The following is an 11,603-nucleotide window of genomic DNA, read 5'->3' on the forward strand; positions in this document are numbered from 1 at the left end:
TTTATTAGTAATGAAATATAATTAAGGTCGTGTGCGAGTTCGAGTAAATTGATGGCAGCGAATGTTTTTATTTATCAGAATTTCGAGTAGGATAAATTAGATAAAAATTAGGTGTTTCCACTGTGAAAATTTTATAAGATGTTAATAAATAAATAAATAAATTTGAAAACTCACGGCTAAGTATAACAATAGAATCCAATTTTATATTATATATTAAGTAATCATTTTTTTATTCTTCATATAATAACATCAAAGAACAATATATTTAATTTTGATACATGTTCTATATAAGTAATCTATGATTTTTAAATTGAACATAGCCAAAAATAGTATCCGAGATAGAAAGAAAAGTCAATTGCGAAATAAAGCTGCTCATGCCGCCGAAAAATAACTGAGAAGTCGTACTCGCTCGTCAAGATTGTTTGTGAAAAGTGTGGAAGTTTTAAGTGAAAAAATATTTGTATTAATACAGTAAAATATTGCAAACAATATATTTTATGATTTACATGTTTAATAAAATTGAAAAAGTTATAAAAACCAAAAATTAATTGGGTACGCAAGATAACGCGATTAAGATGTATAAAACCAAAAAGGAAGTCGATGTATATGTGCGAAAAGCATTGTCTCAAATTCGTACCGAAAAGGAGGTAAGGATTATACATATTCAAATATATTAATGTTATTTGTGTGTGTTAGTATGAAATATTATTAATACTTATATAATCGAAATAATTTATAGCAACGTAGTTGCAACATGATGCATTTGTTGTAAATATAAATATTTTGCAAATACAGCAAAACGGCGCCTCAAATTCTTCTGCATAATGTGGCTGTCTGCCTGTATATGCGCTCTTGTATTGCACATATATATTCTCTAACCTTGGTAAAATGTAATGTTATTAAGGCAATTCGAAATGAAATAATTTAATAAAAATTATTTTAGATTTTGATTTTATGAACTTGAATAATATAACTAATATTTTTAGAATAAAAATAAATGTATGCCGCAATTGTTTTTAGGTTATGTTTCGCTGTGTTTGCCTCGAATTTTCGCCGCAATCGTGCGTCTCTGAATTCGCAATTGTTTTGTTTCTTTTATTAATTATTACCGGCAGATGACAAATATAAATGCGAAGCAGAAATAATTATATGGACAACAAGTAGGGACGACTGTATTCATCTATTCTGGAGAGGAATATTTTTTTTTTTTCAAAAGTGAAATTATAATATTTGATATATGACTGAATATAATTGCAAATGTATACAAAAAATATGCTGACATTGTTGTTCAATATTTTTTCCAATTGGAACTAATTTTTCATCAATATGTGTGTTTCAGTACATATAGTATATGAAACTCAGAATCTTATGCCACGAATCCATACTTATTAATACAAGGAGGCCAAGGTTCACTGGACTGTAGTGCCAAATAAGAAGAAATATATCAGAGTTGCACTTGCGTTTGCAACAAATGTGCATTTACGTGATTAAATAATATAATTATATAAACTGTCACGTGACTGTCATAAAAAAAAATTAATGACAACTTTAGTACTATAGAGAATCACAGATATGTTCAACTTTACTTTCTTGCTCTAGACAATTCAAACTTCTCTACCTTTATTACGAGTAGGCTGGCATCTTGTATGATTACCAGGTCCAACTACTATTTACAACAACATCACTAGTAATTTATAGTTTTTTATTGTTGATTTTGCTGTTAACCCAACAATTTATTGCATTCGAGTAGTTTGAATGATGAATTGGATACATATTGCTGTTGTAACCGATTTTATTCTGTTTCTTGTGGATCGGTGAAATTCCAATAAAAGTTGTGGTGAACCAGATTGTTGTAGATGAGTGTATTCGGTCGTTCCTGGAATTAATCGGATTAAGTAGGGTTTTTAAATTTTTATCTATTAGAACTGCATACAGGTTGACTGACTGCGCCTTTACCCGGGTTGACTGTAATTAAAATCTCACCTACTCATAATCCACTCTCGCTTCTAAACAATCTCCTCTCTTCGCGAACTACTATCACTTACCTACATCTCAACTCCTCATGTATAAGTATTTGTAATTCCTTTTATGTTATCTGCTCGATAGCTTTCACCGGGTTACTAAAACAATAACATCAATATTTTCTTTTTACCCATTTTATTTTCTTTCTTATTACTCTCATGACTTTTAAGATTACATGTAGTTAAAGTTAAAAGACGAAATTCCAGCAATAAAATTTTTTCGAAGATAACTCCGATTTCAAACCTTTATTTTTTTTGGGTTAGTTAATAAAAGATACAATAAATAGTCAAACAATAAATAGATAAGGAAGAAAGATTTAAAAAAATCTTCTATATTTGCCTTAGAGTAATAATACCAAGGCTTGTTTGGTTTTAATCTGTAGTTGGTGTTGACTACTTGGCTTTGTATTAACAATTCTAAATGAAGGATGATACTAAAAGCTTTATTCTTAAAAGGATTCTTCTTTATAATATGTTTGGATGTATATAATATTCTTGCATTTTCTAATAAACGCAGTTTAAAAAAAGTTATATTTTTTTTGTTAACTTTAGGTTGTTTATTTAGTAATAAATTCATCATTTGGAATGATTCAGTAGTGGTACACCGAGTTCCATTATTTTGTATGAGAACTGAGGATGCTGAAGAGTTGACCGACAAAGACGCTTAAATAAGCTAACAATTCTGGATATGGTGGCTAAAATCCGTAATGTAATAATAGCGTTTTGAGATTCAGGCTTGACTTGAAATTCAAGTGCAAGAACATTGTTTATGCAAATGTTTTTAGCAACATGGGTACCGAGTTTACTATCAGCAGATGAAAATTCCACTTCTAAGCATATATATTTTGCAATTATTATGAATAAATCTAATAGTGGTTTTGGCGTCAATGTTTAATTGTAACCGAAGTATTGATACACTTCACTATAATACTACATTTACGTTACTCATCAATTTTGTCTTCATCGGATTTTTATAGATTTCTGATAATAGAAAAATATCAATAATCCCTGCAAAAAATGAATATTTAAAGGGGCTGAAAGAATCCTATTTTTCACAATGTATAAAAAGAACTAAAATCCATTTAAGTAATCTTTCATTTATCACTGATTTATTAAATAGTCGTTCTAAATGCTTTCTCTCTGACTTCTCATACGTGTTCAATTATTGTAGTACACGTACATTATTGTGTGATTCGTCTCATTTCATGAAAACCTTGTAAGCATTTAAAACACAATTTTTTGAACTAACAATTGGAATCAATATAAGATAAACCCGTATTAAAGTACTTTTCAAATTAAACAGTAAGATACTTTTTTTTACATATTTTTAATTGGTTAATGTTAAACTTAACTTAATAGTTTTACTATAGTCTGTGTATAATCAGTTTCAGGGTATATCTTTAGACATTTTTTTTTAAATGAATGGACGTTGTTTTTTGTAGCTGATCGACAAGTTTAAAGGACACAATATATTATAGAAGAAAAGCTCTACTTTCCGCAAGCCATCTCTTTCTTAACAAAGTGTATGAGATTTATTTAGGCAGCAATTCTTCTGATACCTTGTGAGTCTATACTCATTTCTTTCCTTGTATACTTCCTTTACAAATTAATTTTTGTTTATTTTTTTTTTCGAGGCTATAATGTAGTACAGGTATATGTATAACTATTTTTCTTAACAAGTTTCATTAATTAAAAAACAATTGATCATAGTCTTAATTTACTTATATTGCATGAAGAGATATCACTGATTTAAAAAATTGCATATATTTTCTTTATAATTGTTAGAATTGTTTTTATATATTTAACTTTTTTTGTTTTTTCTTTTAGCGTAATTTGCGTGGTTATATAATTGCCAAACAATATTACAAAATAAACGAGTTCTTAACGGCTGAACAGTTTTTAAATTTGTATCTTAGTGTAAATGAAACTAATGACCAGGCATACAAATTGCTTGGTCAGTGCTATCAACATTTAAAGAAACCAGACAAGGCTTTGCAGTCATTTCAGCGTTCACTCCAACTGAACCCTAAGCAGAATGATTTATTAATTGCTATTTGCAGTTTGCTAATCCAGGATGATATATACAATGCCAGTAAGGCGCGTCATTGGTGTGAACTTGCGGAATCGCAAAAGGTTCATCATGATGCTGTATTTTCATTACGTTTGAAATTAATCAAAAGCGAAAATGAAGCAGATGATAGTCAAGCTGAGATAATAATACTTAAAGAAATCTCTGCTCAATCCAAAGACATTGGTCTTCGTATTAGACTTGTACGTTTTTACTTAGATCAGAATAATATACAAGAGGCGTTTAAATATGCATATAATGTTGAAATGGGTTTCAACGATTCTCTTGTTGGTAATACTGAATGGTACGACACGATTTGGTTGATGTTAATGAAGTACGAGCAAATGCCTAATACTGATAAAAACTGGGAATTTTGGTTGTTGTTGACTATATGTCTGGAGCGGCAGATATATTTAAGTTTTACTTGCACGGAAATAGCTAATAACTCGTCAGGCAATACAGAAATTGCTAATTTGCTATTTAATTTTGATCAAAATCTATATAAAATCTCAACTTTATCAGCAAAGTTTAAAGCTAAGCCGGATTTAATTAATGTCTTTATGAACCATTATCGTGGCCAGTTTCTGCTTTATGCAACATCATTGCTATTTAAGCGGGAATTATTGCAAAATAAAAATAAATGGAAGGAATCAGTACGCATGGTATTACCTTTAATGTTATTGGCAGTACAAATTAAACTGCCAGATACTAAGCAACCGTGGACTAAACACTGTGATGAAAACAGCATACAATTGTTACAATTATGGCATCGAGAAGGTGCTTTTCGTAATGTTCAGGTATTTTTAAATAGTACTAATACTATATTTTTAAATAAATACTATTTTTAAACATTTTTTAAAATAATTTTCAGATGGGTCGTACACTGCATTCCTGTGTTACAGCAGATGATGCTGTAAAAGATAATACGAAAAACACTTCTTTGTGGACGGATACAAACAATTTGATTTCACAAGTGCGTCAAGTTTGCGCAGAAAAGCAATGGCGTCGTAATATATTTGCCCTATTATTTTGCAATAGTGATCAGCGCATTAAAGAGAAAAGTTCCATGCTTATGAATAGTGCAGATTTTTCTGAGCCAGTTTATGAGTTACCAACTTACGCTGATATTGAAACGTATGAAGAAATAGCTCAGTTTTTGAATCCAAATTCATTGCAGCATACAGCGTACCTTTGCATTGGAAATGATAATTTAGGAGATGTACGTGCCAAATTCTTTAATCGTTTACCATTTTCAACACAAAACCTAACATACTGTGGTGCGGAATCACTCAACCAGTTAGATGTAGACACTTTCCTATATGCTACTACCTTACAAGCGAAAAGACTACTAGAAGTTGAATATGATTCATGCGATAATTATAATGGTAATGGACAGAATTCCAATGATGGGAGACCACGTATTTTACCATTCTTAAATATACATCGCAAACTGTGTACCGACGAACAGGCATATTGGTGGAATGCTGCATATATTTTTTATAGAAATATAAGTGATGAAAAGACTACAGAATTACGTTCTGCGTTGCAATTTGGTTTGGAAGCAGTACGTGGTGTAAGTGGTCCAAAAGTTGATATGCTTATTTTCTTCAAGCTTGGTCAAATACTTATTTCACGATGTGAACACTTAAGTAAACCAGTTGACAAAGGACTAATTGAAGTGCGTGCTGAACAAATTTATAAATATGGTCTTGAAATGCTTAAATTGAATGAGAAAGGTGTTTTGGAACCTTTTCGTAAATATTTCAAATATGCCAATTTGCATACAAGTGAAGTTGAGCGGGCATTGAATTCGGCGGCTGAAGAAGCAGTTAAATATTTAGCCACACGTTACTTTCAAAAAGCTGAATACGAAGAATTCATTGAAGAAATTAAAGGAGTACAACTGCCGTTTGCCACTTATTTCCAAGCTGAAGCATATCGAAAATTGGATGAATCTAGTAAAACTCCTAAAAAACAAAAGCGTTTATATTTAGAAAGTGCCACCGACTACCTAAATCAGACAGAAGAATTATTAAAAAAATCAAATATTAATCCAAACCATCCATTGAACGCTATTATCAATGGTGAGATTAAACGTTTGCAACAAGTTTCGGCTTTGTATCTGAATGAAAGTGTTTCATTTTCCAATATTGGGCAACATAATAATTCAAGTACTTATGAAGATGCTCATGGTGAGCTAACCAATTTTTCACTGAATATGAACGCTGCTTTGAATCGTTCACAACGTGACACTGAAGTTGATAGTCTTATCAAGCAAATGGCCAGCACACTTACATTTCTTAAAGACGAAATTGTTGATTCTATTAAACCAGAGTTGATTTCCATGCGCAGTGAAGTTGCAAACATGAAAGAAAAAATTAGTGCTATGGAAGAAACTATGAAAAAATCAAATATACATTCAAATTCTCCTTCTCGTGATGAAGCTACAAATGTCTTGGATGATATTTATCTGTTGGATGAAGCTATACAAAATCAATTGTTTACACCAACACAGCAACAGCAATCTTTAACGACTCAACCAAATTTATATCAAGGTAATTTATCAATGAGTGGAAATGTCTCAAGTCCTTTTGCTCAACAGCAACACCAACGTCTCAATCCACCAAATGCAATGCAAATTCAAAACGCAGCTGCCGCTGCAGCGGCCGCTGTTTACAATACACCGCTATATAATCCAAATTTCCCAGTTAATTTTTATGGGTCACCTTATATGATGAATCCACAGGTATCGGCAGCAGCAGCAGCAAGTGGAGCATTAGGTACAAATAATTAATCTTATATTTTTTATTTTTTTAACAAAAAGACAAAAGAAAAAGTGTGATTCGAATAATGTAAAATATTAGCTAACTGAAAACTGAATATTCAAATTTTGGTGGATTACTATGTCCATAGATAGGAACATTTAGTTGTCGATGTTGAGATTAAAATATTCAAAATGTTTAACATAAAAGAAGCAGGGTATTGAATTCGACAAATAAATAAATTTCTTCTCTTTTTATATATATATATCAAGTTTATAAATTTGTGAACTTGATTTATTTTTACTTAAATGGGGTAGTGGTGCCTTTCAGCGTTGCCCGTACGGCGAATACTGTGGTCTTTTCGGGAATCGTTTTGGTCTGCGTTTGAACAACGTATATCCGTTTTACCACAAGGAACCATTATTCGAGCACACGTAGACTTTGGACACAGGCCTCCACTTTAACCTAACTTAAGATATGCATACATATGCGGTGTTTCCGACTTAAAAACCATAAATACTTTAAAAGCTACACTAAAAGCCTGACACTTGCAGTCTAAACAATTATATATATACTATAAATTAATTAAAAAGAAATTCGAATATTTCCTAGGACTACTGATGAATAGTACTTGGCAATACTCGAAACAACGTTGTATGGCCTGCCAAATTTTAATAAATTAACTAAATTGTTGTGATTGTCTTTTCTTTGCTATTCGAATCCTTGTAAATTAAAAAAAATAGCTTCTTTGTTTTTTTGTAGTCATAAAAAGCATAGCTTTCAGCATAAATAATTAACTTTAAAATTTTTAATTTTATTCTTTTTTATTTATGTATTTTTTTTATTGTTTTTTTTTTACTATTTTGTTTTATTATTTTTTTATTAATTTTTTTTTATTATTTTTTTTTTATTATTTTTTTTTATTATTTTTTTTTATTATTTTTTTTTATTATTTTTTTTTATTATTTTTTTTTTATTATTTTTTTTTATATTTTTTTATTATATTATTTATTATTATTCTGTTTTAATTATTTTTATTATTATTTTTTTATTATTTTTTTTTACTATATTTTTTATTATTTTTTTTTTATTATTTTTTATTATATATCAATTTTTTTTTATTTATCAATTCGTTTTATTTATCAATTTCGTTTTATTTGTATTATTTATTTTTTTATGATTTATTTATAAACTAGAATAGATATTTTTTATTTATTTATTTTATTGTTTTAATTTTCATTTTACAATTTAATTGCTATATTATTATTTTTATAGTTGCGTGTTTTTTATATTAATTATAATACTTTTTATTTATAGGTCAACGTAGTACTTTGCCTATGCCATTCATGGATCCGGCAACTAATTTAAATTTTAATATGCCACCAAATCCGTCAATGTTATCACAACCAAATCAAGATACCCGTAATAGTAGTTTATATAGTTTATTAAATCAGGCAACACATAACGCACAGCCATTACCACTTCCTACATCATTGTCGTTGCCACAATTATTACCGCCAACACCCACAACCCCACAAACGACATTACCTGCAACAAACCTACCACAATCGGCTCCAGTCATGCCTCCACAGTTTAATAAGGCTTTAAATAACCAACCCGTGGAAAAAGGGCCACCTGCAAATGTGGTTATTACAAGTTCTGATCCTTTGCCAAATCCCAATAGTTCTTCAGTGCAGACACAGCAACCAACTTTAAGTGTGACAATACCTTCACATCATATTAAACCCAGCTTAGTACAGACACCGGATATTATGGGCCCACAGACAACCAGTTCAACCAATTCTATGTTTTCGGCAAACATAACGACAAGTCAACCCATTTTTGGTAACATGACCGCTGGTGTATCACTTTTTGGTAACAAAACTGGTTTAGCTACTGTGCCATCGACTACTACAGTTAATCCAGAAACCTTTAGTTTCAAACAAGATCTGGTTGCTGCTCAAGCAGCTAATAAGTCGGTTGACAATGATAAAACGAATGTAAGCATATCAAGTGATCTAAACAAAAGTTTTAATGCCGACTCAGAAGTGGAATATGATCCACGTCCAGACTTTAAACCTATTATACCTTTACCAGATGAAGTAGAAGTCAAAACTGGTGAGGAGGACATGAAAGTACTTTTCTGTAATCGTGCTAAACTATTTCGTCACGTTGAAAAAGAATGGAAGGAACGAGGTCTTGGTGATATGAAAATATTGAAACATAATAAAGATGGTACATATCATCTTATAATGCGACGCGAGCAAGTACATAAGTTATGTGCTAATCATATTATCACAAGTGAGCTGGTTATTAAGGCCATGAGTGCTGAACCTAAAGCTTACGTTTGGTATGCAAATGATTATTCTGAGGGTGAAATAAAGCCAGAAAAGTTCTTTGTGCGTTTTAAGACAGCCGATATAGCCAAACAATTTTACGACACTTTTAAAAATGCACAAAAGGATGACTCAGAACAGAAAAAAGGCAAGGAAAATATGCAACCACCTGCTGTGACCGCTGTAATAAAAAATAATAAAACTGCACAATCTCCAGTGCAGACATCACTTTTTGGAGTGCAAAAAAATACTAATAATTTTGCTACTAGCACACCAGCCAATAAAAATGAACAAGTGAAGCCAGCGCCCAAAGACAACAACACTGCATCAAATCCCAAAACAACAACTACAGTAACCAGTACAACTTCCAAAACGCTTTTTGTTGCACCTACCGTTAAGGAACCAGCAACAACACAAGCTTCATCGCCCTTTGCTACTTTTAATTTTGGCAAATCTACTACAACGAGTCCATCTCCATTTGCAAATCTTTTCAATAACATAGCCAAATCAACAACAGATCAAATTGCTTCACCTTTATTTGGAACTTCACTAACTCAAACTTTAAATACCTCAGTTGGTGGTTCTAAAGACAGCCCTATAAATACAGCTGATACACCAAGAAATAGAACAAGCCAATCAGACAATGAAGATGAATACGTGCCCACTGCTGACTTTAAGCCCGTCATTCCATTGCCAGATTTGATTGAAGTAACAACAGGGGAAGAAAACGAATTAGTGCTCTTTGAACACCGTGCGAAGTTGCTGCGTTTTGATAAGAACACTGGTGAATGGAAAGAACGAGGTTTGGGCAACATCAAGCTTTTGCAGAATAAAAATGATGTGAATCAAGTACGCATAGTTATGAGAAGAGAGCTAGTACACAAGCTATGTTGTAATCAGCGTCTTAACAAGAATACCTCGTTCAAATTTGCTAAAAATTCAAAAAGTGCACTGAACTGGGCTGGTCAAGATTATTCAGATAATGAATTAGCAACAGAGTTATTGACGATACGTTTTAAGACGCCAGACATTTGCCAATCATTTTTGGATGCTGTATTAGCAGCACAAATTAAAATGACAACTGCCACTGAAGACGATGATAATGATACTGAAGAATATGAAACTGAAAACAAAGAGTTAAATGAAAAGAATAAAGAAAATAAAGCAAATATCAAAACAACAAGTGGTAAAGAAGAAGTCAAAGGTTTCGGAGACGCATTTAAGCCAAAAGCTGGTTCGTGGACTTGTGAGGGTTGTTATACAAATAACATCAGTGATGCAATCTACTGCATAGCATGTGAAGCGCCTAAAGATAGTACTGTGCCTAAAAAGACAATAAACCCGCTTGCGACAACCGTACCTAGTGGTACATTTAGTTTTGGTTTTGCAGCAGCCGGTTCCAATGAAAACAATAACACATCCATATCCAGTGGGAATTCCATTTTAAATGCATCGCAAGCATCTACGGCTTCGGTTACATCTTTAAATGCTAACTTGTCTGATTCGGGTGTCACACATGATTCAAATAGTTCACTAAACTCTTCTTCGAAAATTGGTTTTGGTGATCAATTTAAACCCAAAGCAGGTGCTTGGACTTGTCAAAGTTGCTATTTAAGCAATCAAGCTGGTTGCGATTATTGTACAGCATGTGAAGAGCCAAAAGATAATACTATTTCTAAAAAAGAAACAACTAAAAATATATTAGCTTTATCAAATCCAACACAAAAATTCACTTTTGGTTTTGGAGTATCAACAAATGATACATCTACAGCCAAACCTACCGGATCACCGTTTACATTTGGAAATTTAGCGACGACAGCAGGCACAAATGGAACGAGTGATATGGGCGCAACAGTTGGTGACGTAAAATCATTTAATTTCACAACTCAAAATAGTACGTCTACCAATTCAGGCACATCATCTTTAGGCAAACCTACCTTTTCATTTACACTAAAATCCAGTTCCATGGAAAATCCCCAAATGCCTATAGCATGCGGAGAGATAAGTGATAATAAATCAAATTTGTTAGTTGAAGAAAAAGATCCGGATAATGCCAATAAATCTAAAATTGTAAATTTACTCCCTACAAAACAAGATGTTAATGATGACGGTGATGACGATTATACTGAGGAAGAAAATAATGCATATTTTGCACCAGTTATACCTCTACCAGATAAGGTAAGTCACATTAAATTATTTAAAAATGTACAGTTACACAAACACAAACAAACCAATTTAATTTTATTGTTCTTTATTGTTTACTAAAATGGTATATGCATTTTTTAGGTTGATGTGGTAACTGGAGAAGAAGAAGAGGATGTGCTGTATGAACATCGGGCTAAATTGTTCCGTTTTGTTGACAGTGAATGGAAAGAAAGGGGAATTGGTGATGTTAAAATTCTACGCCACAAAATAA

General features: G+C 31.7%; 1 protein-coding gene across 1 annotated transcript in view; it reads left to right on the top strand.

Annotated features, from left to right (window-relative positions):
- Nucleotides 1–297: 297 nt before the first annotated feature.
- Nucleotides 298–11,603, top strand: part of LOC119676741 (E3 SUMO-protein ligase RanBP2-like) — a 34,117-nt gene continuing 22,811 nt past the window's right edge. The window contains exons 1-5 of the mRNA XM_038087997.1: nucleotides 298–647; nucleotides 3,849–4,886; nucleotides 4,961–6,869; nucleotides 8,169–11,365; nucleotides 11,474–11,603. Of these exons, the coding sequence (XP_037943925.1) occupies nucleotides 576–647; nucleotides 3,849–4,886; nucleotides 4,961–6,869; nucleotides 8,169–11,365; nucleotides 11,474–11,603 (6,346 nt within the window). The 5' untranslated portion in view covers nucleotides 298–575. The remainder of the gene's footprint in view (nucleotides 648–3,848; nucleotides 4,887–4,960; nucleotides 6,870–8,168; nucleotides 11,366–11,473) is intronic.

The sequence above is a fragment of the Teleopsis dalmanni genome, chromosome 2 (assembly GCF_002237135.1).
Source record: "Teleopsis dalmanni isolate 2A chromosome 2, ASM223713v2, whole genome shotgun sequence".
NCBI classification, from domain to species: Eukaryota; Metazoa; Arthropoda; class Insecta; order Diptera; family Diopsidae; genus Teleopsis; species Teleopsis dalmanni.